At 42.6% G+C, this 17,436-nt stretch overlaps 1 protein-coding gene across 3 annotated transcripts in view; it reads left to right on the top strand.

Moving 5' to 3' along the window:
• The window catches only part of ADGRF5 (adhesion G protein-coupled receptor F5), a 40,055-nt gene that overhangs the window by 5,794 nt on the left and 16,825 nt on the right, over positions 1–17,436 (top strand). Inside the window, exons 1-7 of one of the 3 annotated variants that reach the window (XM_084285174.1) lie at positions 4,303–4,365; positions 10,612–10,758; positions 11,768–11,897; positions 13,711–13,762; positions 14,355–14,525; positions 15,788–15,955; positions 16,869–16,996. In XM_084285174.1, coding sequence (XP_084141300.1) covers positions 11,793–11,897; positions 13,711–13,762; positions 14,355–14,525; positions 15,788–15,955; positions 16,869–16,996 — 624 coding nt within the window. In that variant the 5' untranslated portion in view covers positions 4,303–4,365; positions 10,612–10,758; positions 11,768–11,792. Of the gene's footprint in view, positions 1–4,302; positions 4,366–10,611; positions 10,759–11,767; positions 11,898–13,710; positions 13,763–14,354; positions 14,526–15,787; positions 15,956–16,868; positions 16,997–17,436 lie in introns of those variants that run through there. The other 2 variants (XM_084285173.1, XM_084285175.1) reach the window with 2 other exon arrangements.

Genomic DNA, 17,436 nt, shown 5'->3' with positions numbered 1-17,436 from the left:
CCCGGATTCTGCTCCGGCAGGGGTCTTCCACAGGCGGCAGCCTCCATCGGTGCAGGGCCACCTGCTCCACCGTGGTCTCCTCCACGGGCTGCAGCATGGAACCCTGCTCCACCGTGGTACTCCATGGGCTGCAGGGGGACATCCTGCTTCACCATGGTCCTCACCACAGGCCGCAGGGGACTTCTGCTCTGGCGCCTGGAGCACCTCTCCCCCTCCCTCTACACTGATCTTGGCACCTGCAAGGCTGTTCTCTCACTCCCGGCTGCTGTCTGGCGCAGCGTTTTTTTCCCTGTCTTAAATATGCTCTCACAGAGGCGCAAACAACATCGCTTATTGGCTCAGATCTGGAAAACAATGGGGCTCTTCCCAAACATGGGGCAGCTTCTAGATCTTTCTCACAGAAACCACCCCTATGGCTCCCTGCTACCAAAACCTTGTGTCCTGGTTTCAGTTAGAACAGAATTAATTTTCTTCCTAGTAGCTGGTGGAATGCTGTGTTTTGGCTTAGGATGAGAAGAGTGCTGATAACACCCCGATGTTTTAATTGTTGCAGAGCAGTGCTTATACCAAGCCAAGGACACCTCAGACTTTTGCTCTGTCCTGCCAACAGGCAGGCTGGGGGTGCAGTAAGAGCTGGGAGGGGACAGACCCAGGACAGGTGACCCGAACTAGCCAAAGGGGTATTCCATACCATCTGACGTCATGCTAAACAATATATAGGGGTGGCTAGCCGGGGGAGGGGGCCGGACTGCTCGGGGTTAAGCTGGGCATCAGTCAGCGGGTGGTGAGCAATTGCATTGTGCATCACTTGTTTGTACATATTATTATTAGTAGTACTATTATCATCATTGTATTATTATTATTATTATTATTATTATTATTATTATTATTATTATTATTATTATTATTATTATTATTATTATTTTCCTGTCTTATTAAACTGTCTTTATCTCAACTCACAGGCTTCACTTTCCATTTCTCTCCCCCGTCCCAGAGAGGGAGGGGGGAGGGTGAGCGAACGGCTGCGTGGTATTTAGCTGCCAGCCGGGTTAAACCACGACACCTTGCCACGTAAACCCACTACACCTACCACTACAACCCCTGTCAGAGTCCCTTGCCTGCTTTTCTGTAGGCCCCCTTAGGTGTAGGCACAGGAAGGCTGCTGTGAGGTCTCCCTGGAGCCTTCCCTTCTCCAGGCTGAACAACCCCAACCCCCTCTGCCTGTCTTCACAGGAGAGGTGCTCCAGCCTCTGATCCAGATGAAAGAACTTGGACAATTCTGAAAACATCATAGATATATGTAGCCTTCACAGAATTTAAACGGCAGCACTATTTAGTATTTCTGAGTTATGCTGCTCTCTGAAAGACAGACCAGTACAAAAATAATAAGGCTGGAACTGAGATTAGTCAAACAAAATTTAATTAATTTTCTTCTGAGGGTTGATCATTAGAGAAGGGAGATACGGACAGCAGAGACCTGGCTTCCCTCATCTGGGAGATTTTCCTCCATTTACGTGATTTTGTGCCTAAAACGTGGATGCTACTTTGTGCTTGTACATTTGTACAGTTGCTAGGTGTGACGGGCCAGGCCTTACGCAGGAAATGCCTGCTGTCCAGAGCAGGGCTGTATAAACTCCAAATGGCTGACACCTGCACTGCTTGCAGCAGCTTCCTACACAGCGGGCTGCGCTTGCAGCAATAACAGGAAAAAAAATCAAGAGGTTAATAAAACGAAACTAGCAGGAAGCATGCAGTCATCAGACTTTCTAGTACTTCAGTACTTCAGTACTTCTATAGAAATAACCTGTGGCTGGCCTGACTTAGGGACCTAATCCAAAACTCATTGACGGCCATCGAAATTCCACTTTGACGGATGTAGTTAGGCCTCAGTCTTTACTCTGTAAATACAGGAGTACATGGATACTCCCACCTTCCCTGTACCCACACACAGCTGAGCTCCAAATCTCTTGCTTCATTAAAGCTGGCTGTGAGGTAGGCCTGCCGCTGATAACTGCAGATGCTCCGAAAAGGATGGGGAGGTGAAGGGAAAGTTAATGGCCACATCTCTTCTCCCATAGCAGCCATCAGCAGTGAGCTAATGCCTCCAGATAGGCACCTTTCAGAACATCCAGCATACAGCTACATGCAAAGAGCTACAACACAGACTTGCATTGTTTCACATTTTCTTTTTGTTGTTTTTATTTTTACTTTGTTTCTCCTATAATGCTCCAACAAGGAGCAGGAGCCTTTAGATGGAGCTGGACAAAGCCTCCTGAGCAGAGGGGAGAAAGAAATGCCAGGAATAGGTCAAGAATTGGGCAGGGCTTTCTTTTCCCAGGAAGGTGATGATTGAAATGCTTTTTCCACTTTGGTTGCAGCTACTGCTATTTTCAGCTCTGAATATCAAAGCTCGTGGAGCATTCATCTCTTCATTTGTGACTGCCATGACATCTGTTTGTGCATAACTAACTCAACAAAAATAAAAATTGCCAACACCTGAAACCTGTACCTCCATTCAAGCCCCACACATCCTTTAGCATAACCAGCTACCTCGACCCCCCGCACCATGCTAGGCACAAAACTAGAATGTCACAGATAAAGTATCTCAGCCTGTTTGAGTCCTTATCACTGAGCTGTTCGATGTGGAGTCCTTGATTAATTTGTGTTTATTTCAGTTTTGTTTTCATTCAGATGTGTTATCTAAGGTTAGCGCAATTTCCCCCACCCCCCTTTTCCCTTTTAGCCAACTCTCCCATGAAATATTGTTATGACTGGGTGTGTGTTTCTTAAAGTCATTGTGTGCTTTATGTCTGAAACAAACATCGTCTGATCATCCAACTTATTACGCACTCCCCAAAGGTCAAATTTTAGGCATAAAATAGAAAGTTTGTGTTGTGGCTGAGGACGAACAAACAAGACAGGCACTAAAAACAAGGTTTTTAGCCCCAGAGATCAAGTCTGGGAAAAAAAAAATAAATCTCAGTGGCTGTTTAAAAAGGGTAAAATTCAGGGCAACTATGCAGCTAGATTATCTTATGCCAGCCCCATATCTGCTCTCTTCACACCTTCTCATCATTAGCATCTCTTGCTTCCTCTCTCCGTGTGTCCTTCATCTCCACAGATCTCCTGGCATCATAAGCCTTTCATAAGAAATGCCTGAAGGGAGAAAGAGCTATTTAAGCCACAGGAAAATGATGGTGCAGGGAAATGGAGTTTAATTCAGTTGAAAAAAAAAAAAATTATAACACAAATGGAAAGGTGAAAAGCAGAGCAAGTGGCAAGGAGGTGGGATGACTGCTGTGCTAGAATGACATAGACAGCCTAGACAGCATTTGGGGAATATAAAAGCAATATGTGCTGCTATGAGGCCATGGAGAACTTGTGTCATCCAGCTTGTTAAATAAGAACCAAACCTGACCCTAAAAGGTGTGCTCACCTCTGCTTCTGCTGGGACTGCCACCAACTCCCCCCAAGAGGGACCACATTCCCAGACACAGAATACAGAAATGTTTCAGCCATCAGGAATAAAATCTTGGATGGCTGCATCAGGATGGATAATTCTGTGTATTCTAACACAGAAATGCTTGCTTCAGCTTATACTTCTTTGCTTTCATAACCCCTTGCCAAAGAAGCCACTCCAAAATCAGTGCTTCTTCATTCCTCCCCATCAGTTATTTATTTATACATATTTTCTAGCTCCCCCCAAGCCTTCTTTTCTCCAGGCTGAACAGTCTGAGCTCTCTCATCATCCCCTGGTACAACAGATGCTCCGGCCCCTTAATCATCTTTGTATGCCCATGTCTCTCATGTATTGGGGAGCCCAGAACTGGACAGCGTGCTTTAGATACACCCAGAACTGGGAAATCTCAGTGCTAACTTTGGTATGAAATGGAAGTGTTGCTCCAAAGGCTCTAGAAAGGAGACGTGGCTGGGCAGGCTGAGAGAAGCTACCAAAAGTGCCTGCCTGTTAGAGAGAAGAAGGTGGACATCTGGGAGTGGGACAAAAGGTGGAATAAGCAGGGACCTACTGAATGAATAGAGATCTGAGCTCAGGACCCTAAGCAATGAGCCATGGGGCTGTGTGTCTACAGAAGCCGCCTAGCCACCAGACATGAACCACTGAACCCTGCTGCGAGGGTCCATAAAAACCACTGAACCCTACTGCAAGGGTCCATAAAAACCACTGAACCCTACTGCAAGGTCCATAAAAACCACTGAACCCTGCTGCAAGAATCCATGCCAAGAATATGTTGTTCCTGCCTCAGGTACTACCCAGGTGCCTCTGAATCATGCACACCATAGAAGCCATGAGCAACGTGGACACCATCTCCCTGCCAAAGATGGAGCCATCTGCTCTGGAGAAAAGTTAGTCTTCAGCAAGCCTTCCCTATTCAAACACCGTGAAATGGCTGCAAGTGCCAGTGAGGTTTGTTACCTAGCCTCACGATAGAGGAAGGCCAAAGACCACCATTAGTGGGGCAACGTCCCAGGCAGGTCAGCTAACCAGCACCCATGACGGGGCTAATGTCTTGTCAAATGTGGCAGAGTGTCTCACCTTCTTCCTTCCCTGAGCTAATATTTAGCCAAAAATTATTGCAGTTAATGCTTATTCATGTCAGAATACCCTCACTGATCCAGCAGATTGCTGTTCTGCCCTGATGAGCAGTAAGTCCAACTGCTAACCTTTCCAAGAGGGAAAGGAAGAGGCTGGTTGGTACTCTTCATTCTGTATGGAAGTGCTCATGAAAAGCTCTGTCTGCTGTTCTCAGAGCATCAGGACTGCCTGAAGGATGTGGTACTTCAGCCATTCAACTGGGCAGTTTTCTGTGCTATCTGTCTGGCTGAATGGGTCCTATTCCAGCTGCTGTGCCTTGCAAACTTGAGTCTTGGGACGTTTTCTTCGTCTTGCAGGAAGTCCTGCTTGGTCACGGTACAATTTGAGCCTGTTCTGCTGAATGCTAGGAACAAATTAATTTTCATTTTCCATTTAGACTGAGTATGTAAAAGGGTCATGAGTAACTCATAGGAAGGCTTACGGAGGAACAGAGGAATTTAAAGTTGCAGGCCAAGAAGGAAAAGTGTTTTCTTTGTAAACAAGGATAGAAAATGTGACATAATGTAGACAAGGGAATGAATAAGAGCTCTTCTCTGGAAATATCTTATCATGTGGGAAAAAAAACCCTTGATAAGGATGTAGATGCAGTTCAGCACCTCTGTGCTTGAACTGGGGGGAATATTGTGTTGGAGAGATCCAGAAGGGAATTTCTGAATGTGCCTAAGGTGGAAGTAGCAGAGTCCAAACACTGCCCTGAGAACCCAGATCAGGAAGAGCATGTCTCCCATGAATCTCTTTCAACATAAAATTAGTGCCAACTTAAACTTCATTTATTACACAGAAATTAAAGCGTTGCAGAAAAAAAAAAAAAAAAGGTTATTAGAAGGTAAATAAGCTGTCTACCTTACGCCCCATCCTACAGACTGAGTATTCTTTATTTAGCCTTTATTCTGAGGCAGAATAAAGGGCTCTCTCCCATGTCAGCAATTCTTTGCCTGTTCATTAAAATCTCCACTGAAGGGAAATTTGCAGCTGCCCTGGGAAGCCCAATGCAGTGCTTTGAACCTTTCAGCTACATGTTCTCCATAGCCACCAACATATTTGTCTTTGCTTCAGACTGTGTGGTTTCATGTCACCCTTCACCTAGCCAACACCATGAACATTCATGTAAATCCCTTACGAAGTGACATACTGTTACTGTGTCCTCAGCTGAATCTTCTCTAAACCAAACAACCTTCTACCTGTCCTCATAGGTCATGTTCCACTCGTATCTTAGCATTCACATGGATCTCCTTTGGATGCTGTCCAATACAGCAACATCCAGACACAGCACTACAGCCAAGGCATCAACAGCACAAAGTAGTTGCAATCTTGTTACCTTTTAGATCTTAAAGTAAGAATACTCATTAATAAACCTCAGAATGAGGTTACCCTTATTTTCTATAACATCACACTGAGTAGATTTAAGTAGCAATATGCTAGGACCCCCCTCCAGATCCCTTTCTGCAATAATGAGGTGGGAAAAAAAAACATATAAAGTTACATGAGAGAGATAAGAAATGAAGTCCCAGACATTTCTAGACTCCCAAAACCTTTTGTCTCAAAGTAATCTGTCCATTAATTTATTTATGACTAGGATTCACTCTGTCTCTTCATTTGTAAAACACATTTTTAACCATGCAAAATTCAGACTTAAGGATAGTAAGAATGGCAAATACTGTGAGAACCTGCAGCGTTGCATTCAGCTTCTGAGAGGCTTTGCTGTCCTTTTGTGAGTTCAGGATCCAAGTGGCAATGGGATTTGATTACACAAATTGCTGAGATGCTGGTTAGACTCTAGAGATGAGACTTACTGAAGTGTCAATAGCCATGACAGGAACAGAATAAAGTTGGGTGAGTGAAGAGGGCTGTGTCTTGTTAAATTCATTTCTAGGTTGTTTCCACAGCTACTTTTGCTTTGAACTATCTCTCAAGTACCTATGTGGGAACATTACCCTGGTCTATTTTGTTCACATCAGATGAAATGTATTCATCTGCTGTTGTAACAGCACATTCCCAGTAAATTACTGCATCAGCTTAGCTCTGCCTTGTTTTGGATGAGTGCTCCTCCTTCAGAACAGATATCCTCTAACTCACTCTTTGCTTGATTTTCTCAAAGTGCAGCCTCAGATACTTAAAGTACAAGTGCTCCAGGGCTGAAACGTCAAAACTTTTAACCCCAGGAAGTTAACAGTTCCTGGCAACATGACTTTATATGACGAATGAGTACAGGAAAGAAAAAAGAAAAAAAAAAAAAGGCAGATGATTAGGGCATCCCTTTGTGCTCACATACCATGTTGATTATGTAGCTAATGTTCTGACATTGTGCAGCTTTCACGCTCTCCTGCAAATCTTGCAAACCAAGATTTCTCATACCTTTTAAGCTGCAATTTGATGAAATACTATTTTGAGCAGAAACCCTATCTTAAGGAATCATTTCTCCTTGCTGACTGCCACCCATCCCTACGACACGAGGTGCTGTTGGTTAAAATTGTTTGAAAGCCACCGAAGGAAAACAAACAAACAAACAAACAAACAAAACAAACAAAAAAAAAAACTCATGCTGAACCGCTTCCCAGGGCAGAAGGGACAAGGTACCCATCTCACTCTCCTGGCCCCTTGTGCCCTCCTCTCTTCCTTCCTTTCCTCTCCCCTGCCTGGGAGCTGCTCCTCTCCTTACCCGAGCCTTGGCACTCACTGTGCCCTTCTCTGAGCTGATTAAACTCACTCAGATGAAAGCAAGGTAGATGCTTTGTTTCTGGTTTGCATTTCTGCAGGGCCAGGGAGTTAAATCAGCTCAGACAAAGGCCTGGAAAGAGCGAGCACATGGTCAGCAGTAAAACCCCTCTGAAGAGGCAGAGGTGGTTGCACTTAGCACTGTAGATGTAGCCTCTGTTTTCTGTTTGTTCAGATTCCTGAACCAGTTTGGGTGGGGATTAAACTGGATCAGTGCCACTTCTCAGAGGGAATTTGCAGCCACATACCATGACAACCTCAGAACCTTCCATAAATACAAAGGCTGTATGGCAAACTTTACTAAACTCATTTTGCTTCTTGGTACCACCAAGGGCAACCCAAACTATGCCCAATTACAGCCATCCCTCCTGTTCCCCTGCAAGAACCAATTTCAGTTAGCAACTAGACCCTATTGAAGCCGTTGGACCAGCTCTCATGCCACAACCCTTTAATTTGGGAATATAGAAGTGGGAAAGGGATGGCACCTCAACAGGCACCTTGCTGACTTGGTTTGCTTGCATTTCCCTTACGTGTTGTGGCAATGTGAGGCCTTTATGGCTTGACTTAATTGTCTTCCTTGGAGACTTATGCACCTTTGGGATCCCCATATACATCCTGCCTGGCCTTCAGACGCTGTATGGTGACCCTGGAGATCCTGGGCCATGTCTGCCTCCTCCATGTGGCTATTGTTCCTCCTGGGTTTCTTACTAGAAGTCAAGACCTCCACAGGGAACATTTCCAGCGTTGCGGGGAACAGGAAATCTTTCCAAGGACTTTCCAAGCTGCTGAATAAACCACTGGCTCAGAAAGTCCCCCACAACACAAGGTTGGACTGATGTCCCCTCTTTATGCAGGAAGTTCCTGGATCTAGATTGTCTTCAAGGTAGAAACGTAGATAACACTGCAGAGCTTCCCCTGGTTTCTGGGAATTTCCTACTTCTTCCCCACCATTCATAGTAGTGGTAATCATGCAGCTTCTCTGAGGGCATCAGTGCACATCCCTAGTGCCCGTCAGGTCCAGCCTGACACAGGGAGCATGCTGCCAGCTCAGGCAGGAAAAAACTTTAGTTTTGTTCTAGGTTGTTTAAATCAAATCCACAAATATTTTGCCATAGCTGCAAAGCACGATTTTACTGTTTTCAGTCCTCAATACCCTCTTTTTCCTTAGAACAAAGCAGGTTAGTAGCAGCCCTGGAACAAGTTAGTCCACTTGACAAAGTAATCTGCAGATAAGATGCTGACAGACTGAGATCAGTGCAGGGGGAAACAATGCATGCTATCTTTTGAATGGTATCAGGAAATTTCTCCTCTTGAAATGCTTTGTGGTTTTTCATCAGCGGAACCTCTGGTCAGCCTCACACTTGAAAATCAAGCCCAGGCTCTGGAGGCAACATGCTTTCTGGGTGGCAGTTAGAAGTTCGGGTAATTATCCTTGTTCCTGTGTCTCAGTTTCCCTTTGAGGGAGGTCAGAATATCTGGACTGTAGCAGAAAGCTGAGGATGTTTAAGATGGATCTAATTAGAAGACCACATTGAATCACCTATAAAGGTAAACCCTTCTGTATCACTGTCTGTCATCTCTATTTTCTAAGATATTTGGGATGGCAACTGTTGTGCTGGGTGGATTTGCGAGAGAGGGTGTAATTATTTTGCAATGTTTATGAAAGAGGAACTTAGAGAAGTAAAAAGGAAGTCATGCAGATCACCTGTGTCCTGGTTACAGGGAGACTTGGCTGGTCACCTCTAGAAATCTTCTGCATTTTAGAGCTAGCTTTAGACAACATTTTTCAGCCTGAATGCTACAGAAAAGGAATTTGGTAGCAAACCCAGGCTGCTTTAGCTCACCAGGGCTTTTTGAATTGAAGACAGTTGTTGCTGTCCAGGAGATAGTTTGTATGCCTAATGGTGAATCTGTCCACATAGCTGCTGTTTTTCTAACTGTATTATATAGATACTAGAGAAATTGATCACTGAAAAATTTATACCAATTCCCTTTTTCAGCAAGAAATTAAATGAACAAGGGGGGCGTCCACACTACATGAGAAGGGCATTACTATTTTTCCCCATTTGCAATTAGAAATATCAAATTTGATAGTCTTCTGGCTTTCTAGCCATTGGTTTGGGATTTTTGGACTTTTAACTGGTGATTGAACTTTGAATAGCAGCATGGTTCTTATTTACGTAAGTTTCCATCTATATAGTTTATTGTGCACACAATTAATAGGGTACTTAGTCTCAGCTACATGGTTGCACAAAGGATGTATTTGAAAATAGAGGCTGACCCACAACATTTGAATATGAATGCAAGTTTGCAAACTGTGGAAAGATACATGCAAAACTGTAGCAGATGCTGTTTAACCTCCTCATAAACTTTGTTTTTAATTACCTTTTTTCCTTGCTATTGTCTGTTTTATTGACCAGTTATCACTGAAGTACAATTTCATTGCATGCATTAAGCTAATGTACCATATGCTGTGAGTATATGCTGCATATACAAAAGCATCGGAAATCTTGGTTTTGTTAGTGCTTCTTTTATAAAGTCATGTCATAATCTCAAGGGCTTGTGTCACAGCTGATAACTTGGCAGTGTTTCCCTCTTGATCCATCTTGGTCTTGAGGTCTGCTAGGGGCATGGAAGTCTTGATGTTGTCAGCAGTGGATGCTGTCTTCAAAATTGCAGAATAGCCTCTTTTGTAGAATTCTGGATGCACTAATGGAGGTGCTCGGGAAACTGAGGAGACACCTATTTTTCCCAACATTTTTTTTTTCCAGTTCTGACAGACATTGAACAAAATAAGTATGTGATTATATTTTTTATGGATTTGGCAGGGAGGAGATATTCTGGACCAGTGAGATGTCTCACTTTCTGTTTTTTTCTATATACGAGCAGCCATTCTGGGTCAGCTCAAATGTCTAGCATGGTTTTCTGATGTTTCCTCAGACCTCATTCTTTAGTGGTAATAGTCAATTCAGAATCTGTCACAGAATACATAATGCCAGGATCATTTCTTTCCACCTTACACTTACCAGTGCTGAATTTCACCTCCCCATTATATGACGCAGTCACTCTGCACTGTGAGGTCCCCATGCAGATCTTCATGGGCAGACTTTGATCATGTTTGTATCATCACTTAAAGCTGTCCACAGTGTTGTATCACTAATTGCTGCCTTTTCCACATCCCTTGAGAACAGAGGGTAAGACCTTCCTGTGGAGCTCTGGTGCTCTCTCTATTGGGAAAGCAAATCCTTTCTTCCTACTTTTGTCTCCTCTCTTTTAACCAGGTCTGTATCCAGGGGAAGTCTCACTAGAGATGAACCTCTCTAAGAACCATCTTTGGTGAGAAACTCTAGCAAATGCCTGCAGGAAACCCTGGTCAGTGACGTCAAGTATATTGCTGGGATCATTGCCGTCCTCTCTCCATTCACAAGGTGAGGCTGTGGATCATGTCCATATTATAACTGTATGTTATAACACAGTAGGGTTTTCTGATAAGGAAAATCACAGTGAAGCACCCTTCTACTTGGGATTACCAGCTCTGATATGTGCTGTGGCAGCAGCAGGCAGCCACTGCCAATGTTTATAATCAGCTCGGGAGGTGTTGATTTTTCTGCTTTCACCACCTTTTAAGTCCTGAGACCCTAGCTGGTTTGTATGAACAGGTTTTTCAATACAAAAACAAAACAAAACAAACAAAACCAAAACACATAATTTTACAAAAGCTCATGGTATTAATCAAGGTAATGTTATTAATCAAGTTAACATTACCCACTTGCATGTCATTCAGTACTCTTAAGAGACTTTCCTCAATGATTTCCTTTCTTGCAATGATTTTCAGCCTGCTTGGGTTCTGCCTCTTCCCACAGCTCCTCACTGGCTGTTAATCCTAGAGCTAGAAAAGTGCTTTGTCAGGGAGAGTCAGAAGGGGTATATTCATAGCAAAACACAATTTAAAAAATATTCTTCATCTCCCTTTCCCTATTCCCTCTAGTTACATAAAATGTAATTCATGTACAGCAACATTCCTGGCTATTCCCTCAAGTTCTGGCTGCGAGTTTGCCAGGTACCACTGAGAGGAATATTTGAAGAGCCAAAATCAGGTTGTCTTAGGGCAGACGTATTTCTAGCACCTCACTTGTCCCTGTGAGAAATTTGGTTAAGATTCTGCTTTTTCCAAGCCATTTCTTTCTCTCTATGTTTTGAGTAAGTATAGGTGACATCAACCAACCAAACAAACAAAAAGATATATGAGAGCAATAGTCTAGTGAAAGTGGCAGCAAAATGATTACAGATCTTATTCTGTCCTCTGTCTTAGATGGAGTAAGCAGGCAGTGTGCTGAAAATGCCCCAAAATACAATTTTTTGTAGAGCATGCTGGTACTTACTCCTGTGTGAGTCAGCTGAAAATCTCCTGATTCTTTTGCTTTGTTTTCCTCCCAGGCTGTACAGCAAAGTTGACAACAAAATGCCATCCCTGCTTGCTGCAGCTCTCCACTGCCTGTTTCTACTGGTCACAGCATATTGCCATACACCACAGACCACAAACTTTAACCCAATCACCCAATATGTAGTGAGTATCCTACCCCAGACCTATCGGTTTTCATTTGGTTTCTTCCTGTAGCTGCTATCATTCTCCTTCACAGCCACAAAACCTTAAAGGAAGTTGTTATATGGTCAGGTGGTGAAACTGATCCCAGAGAACCTCTCCAGTGCGTAAAATGGATGGAAAATCCAGGAACTGCGCTCTTCTTGCTTTCAGTCTTAAAGCTGCCCCAGGATGAGCTGAGCAACACTTCTGGTCTCTCTCTTGCAAAAGGGATTTAGATTTCTGCTCCCTGGGCTAAGCCTAGGTACCAGCAATGTGAGCTCTGCTCCTGGATAGGGTTGGAGGTAGCCTGGAAGCATCACATTGACACAACTAGTTCAGGCACAGAGGTTCTTACAGGTAGGTGTCATGACTTGTGTTTAGATGTTGCACTTCTCAGACTCACTTCGGTTTCCCAGGTTTTCCATAATCTTCCTCACGTACCTCTTTTGCCCCATCAATTACCTGAAATATGGAAATCTGTTTTGTGCTTTGTCCTGTGTACACGTGTGGTAACAGTTTCTGCACAGAGTCCCTAATATAGCAGGCAAAAGAGGAACAGAAAACAAAGGGATTGACCAAATGGGAGTTAATATAGTCTGTTAAAGAAAACTAGTCTAAAAATCAACCAGCTCTTGATCAACGATAATTGTTGTTACACCAGAAAATGCTTTGTCTTCTACATTCTAAATCCTATCAAGCCAAAACAGATTCTAACTTTAGTGTTCGGCCTCTGACATCATAGGACCTTTGCTCTGATGGACTGACCAGAATTCAAACTGCTTTTTTGAGCAAGTTGAGGAAAGGCAAAGAGAGGTGAAGAGAAAGGTGGGAGCTGTTTATATCGTTACTATGCCCTGCCTTGGTAAAAACAAGACAAAGCTTGTTGCGGAAACCTTGTCTGCCCTACGGCAGACTAATAGTGACCAAATGTCTTGTTTGCTTTGTTTCTTCTAACTGTTTCCAGCTCAGAGCACTTGGGCATTTTTATGAGAAGAGCAACACCTTTTTTTTTTTTTTCTTTGGCATCATTGATCCGTGCTATACCCTGCAAATGAGTCATTATTTACCAGTGTGAAACATGTGAAGTATCTAACAACAGGGTGCCTAACAGCCCTGCAGTTGTTTGGGAGAGTAATTAAAAAAGAAAACCACCAAGCCCAAACATGGAGGAAGACACGGATCACAGTGAGCTTTCTGTAAGGTCTGAGTGTGGTGAAAGGCAGTGCCCCTAGCATCATGAAATTGCCAGCACACCTTGGGATCTTCGCTGCCAGCAAAGCCGCGATATGAAGCCCTGCTCTAATCACACACCAGATGGTTCCTTGATGTGAAAGGATGAGTCAAGAGTTGCCAAGCTATTCACCTTTTCTGTAAATAAAGATTTTATTAGGGCTTAAGAAACTGGGGAAGCTGCAAATCTCCTGTGTACATCTCGGCTTGTTCTTTAGCTTTTCTTGATAACAGCAGTGCCAAGTATTTTCAAGTCATGATTAAAAAAATAAGTAGGTCTGCATCTCACTTGGCCGCACCCTGCGTGAACCCAGTCATACTGTAATGACACCACCTCCCTGTTCAACTGTGTGCTACCCATGGCTGTTTGACCTGACACCTGAGCTGGAGCAGGGACATTTCTAAATGCTAAAGCTTCACTTCAGCAATATATATATATATATATAATTATATGTATATATATAATTATATAATATATATTTATTATTATTATTATTATTATTATTATTATTATTATTATTATTATTATTATTATTTTCAAAGAGCTTTACTGTTTTTTTCCTAGGAGCTAGGAGAAGAAAGTGCCCACCCAAAGCCGCAACGGCAGAAGCCAAATGGTATGTGCATATTGGTGTGGTAATGGAGCATGTTTCTGGTAAGCCAAGGGTGAAATCACTGCTGGGGACAGCACTTTTCAAGGTGCTGAACTGCAGTCAGTAAGGGGAGGTAGTAAAGACACAAACCAAAGTGGAAAATTCTGTCTGGTCATAACTTGAAATACATGAGCCCAAGTTCTATGCAAGATGAAATTCATGGCATAGAAAAAACAAACAAACAAACAAAATAAATACATAAATATGCCTCTTAGCAGGACAGGTCACAAGACAGTCCTTTGTGGCTTCAGTTCATCAGTGACAACCTATCTGCCTGCTGACTCAAGGGAGAGGAGGGATGAGACAGCTTTTCTCTGTATATATTATACCATTTATATTGGCTTTCTATTGCTGTGAGACCAAAGAAATCTGACTTTTGTCAGACAAGTAGGAGATAAAACTCATGCAGGATATCTGCTGAGTAGGAAGTTTCCCCAAACAGAATGCCATGCTACGCTGCTATTGCAACAAAGAGCCCAAATGCCAAACTAGAAGCCACTGATTTATGATTTGCCCTCACACACAGCTTTGCAGTGTCATGCTATTTCTCTTTCAGTGCTGCTTTTCCACCTTCTGCCTCCGGAGTATACCATTGAGATTGAAATAACTCTTAGGAATCCAGATTTGTTCTCGCTAGTCACACAGTACTACAAATGCCATATTCTTCAAATTTCAACAAATATTTCAGGTGTAGAAATGAGCATTTCAAGCATCAACGTTACAGCAGGTGGGTTGGTTGTTTATTTTTCTATTCTGGCTGACATGCTTGTTTGCCAGTATGTGGTCTCTCCCAGTTTTAATATCCATCACACTTAGAAATCAGCAAAACTGACTCTGCTGCCTACTGAAACACCCAGCGAGCCCGAAACTCTAGCACACGACATCATGTTTTGTTATCTGCACCCCACCACTCCTCTTTACATAATGTTGGCATTAGGAGTAGCCCTGAATGCTTTTCTTTTCCTAAGGAAGGGACAGAGCCAAAGGAAGCCTGAGCCAAAGAATTTTGCTCCAGTTTGTATAACAAGCAGTCTGATTTACTTTCAAGTTTCAGGAAGCTGCGACAAAGGTTATCAGACTGTTTACTTCCCTCTGACTTGCATTCGGAGTGTAAATCACTGTAAGAGGCTCCTCTGACCCTGACAGAGGCAGGCTGTGTGAGCCTCAGTCTTTTACAGATATAACTCACTAAACGTACTCTTACAGGGCAAAATATCAGACAGATTTTATTACCTGAGTTGTAGCTGTAAAACGTCATGTCCAAGTGACTAACACAGCAGAGAATATACGAACACACCAAGCATTTACAACAGCGGAGGAGGAGGTTTTTTATCTTCTTTTCACTGGCACAAGAAGCAGTGAAAGGAAGCATTCTCAAAGCAACAGAGAAACTGATCTTTCAAAGGCCTTGAGGGTCGCATGCAATGTGTGAAAATCGCTTTGTTAATAACTTGCTTTGCTTTGGCAATAAGGTCGCCCTCTCTTATACAGCATCTGTCAGGGCACAGTCAGAATGACACAGCATCTCACTAGCCACCAGGCCTATGAACAGCCATTACATAGATTTGAAGGATGCTTTAAAATATTTAAATTAGGTTTAAATGTCTATACATTTGCTTTAAGTCTAGGTAATATAGAAACATCCAGTCTTAAGACTACTGTAGGACCTTGGACAATATGCCAGCTCAATTTTTTGGATCAGGTCTCACACTTCTATTCAATTACTTAAAAATAATTTATCAGACTCATTGTTGTAGCAGTCTGGTTCCCATTTCTGGTTATTCAGCTTAGATTGTTATAGTAAGATTTGCAAGGCCTCAGATCATCATCCTTACATCATTCAACTGAACTCTCAAGAAAGGCAATATTTATTTGAGACCACTAGCATAAAGATACAGAAGGGTAAATATATATCGTGCAATGCTTTATGTCATTACATGTTGATACATTTACCACTCTTATGGTATTTCTCTGTCTGTCTGATACTAGTTTGTCCACCCAGTGATGAGAACGTGAGCTGTTGTTATTGTGAAGCTGGAGCGTACAATGACTCAAAAGCCTGCACTCAACTCAGCCTACCATCCAATCAGTCCTGTGGCTATATCAAGGATATGCCCTTCTATAGGTTTCACTGTGATCCTGAGCCTTATATTGGAGGTAAGGAGAAATAGTGCTGAACCTCAGCATTGTACAATCCATGTGGTGCTTAGAAGCTGGTATAGTGTTAACGGTTTGATAAATCAGCACCTCATCTGGCTAATGCATGGCCTATGCACGTGGAAAGTCTGTAGAGATGCTCTGGATATCACTTTTCTCTGTGATGTGGGTCCATCCTGATGCAAATATTTGAAGATGCTTAGTGCCATGCTGGAGCCCCAGCTCCTGCAGTCCTTCACATGCCTTTTGGGGAACTTCAGTTTCCACTGAGCAAAGACAGTTTCATCTCCTCAGATTTTCAATAGAGGAACTCACAAATGTGACCAACATGTTTCATATATCCTCCTCCACTGCATGGTATGGGCATGTCCTTAAGCAGACCCAGCTTAGAAAGTTGCAGTAGTTTTATAAGCATTTTTATTTTCACTTCTTCATGTTCCTGGGTCTTCACTCTGAATATCACCTTTCCACAGTCATCAAGGATTTTTTCCATTAATTTCAGTGAAGCAAAGGAGGAGACTCGTCAAAGTGTAATCTTTGCTATGTATAAGTTGAGTATCTAGTCATAATCATTCATCTAAACTCCCTCTATAACTGGAGCAATGTAGTGATTCAATCAATGTAGGAAAACTATCACCTGCTGAATATATCACCTCCTGGTGATAGTCTACAGACTAATTGAATCTACAGCTTTGCATTAACTGGAGAGGGGCTCTAAATATTCAGCAGATTCCGAACATCTAAATGAGATATAGAAAGTTAAGATAATCTTAAATTTCCTATCATACAGACAAATCTTGGCAAGTAATAAGATTTAAGCTTAGTGTTCAGTTAAAACACAAAGCTAAGAAAATACTTTGTAATTGTTGCTTTTGATTATTTTCTATATTTATTCTTATGCTTTTCCTTACAGACCCAAATCATACGGGAGAGCCTGTCATCATTCATATGTCAGTCACACTTGACCAAGCATTTTCTGATGATCTCAGGAATTCTTCTTCAGTATTATACAAAAAATACAAAGATGACTTTGAAAATGCGGTAATGACTTTAGTTTTATATCCATGAGGGTACAAAGTCCTCTAAGAAATATGGTATTTACCCTAAGCCTCAGCATCTTAATTGTTGCTATCACTGCCTCAGTGCAGAGCTGTGAAGTAAGCTGGACTGGTAGCTACAACGGGGGCCAAAGCTCACCTCCACTGTAAAGCAATGACAAAATTCCCTCTCGTTTAATATGCAGGAAGACAGAGAAGTATTTATAAACCATTTGCATCAAAAGTGTGAAAAAAAAAATCACATTGTTGGTCCCTGCTTAAATCCACACAAGTGCATACAAAGTGAAACCATCAACACAAATTTATCCCAGTGACAGTAATAAGAGCACCAGGCCCATTCTGTCAGATATGCTGTACGCTATTCCTCATACTAATGTTGAAAGGAGAGCTCTTTATTTTAAGCATAACTGATATAAGCATGAC

The sequence above is a fragment of the Netta rufina genome, assembly GCF_964035555.1.
Source record: "Netta rufina genome assembly, chromosome: 3".
Lineage (NCBI taxonomy): Eukaryota > Metazoa > Chordata > Aves > Anseriformes > Anatidae > Netta > Netta rufina.
This window is presented reverse-complemented; position numbering and strand designations above follow the sequence as displayed.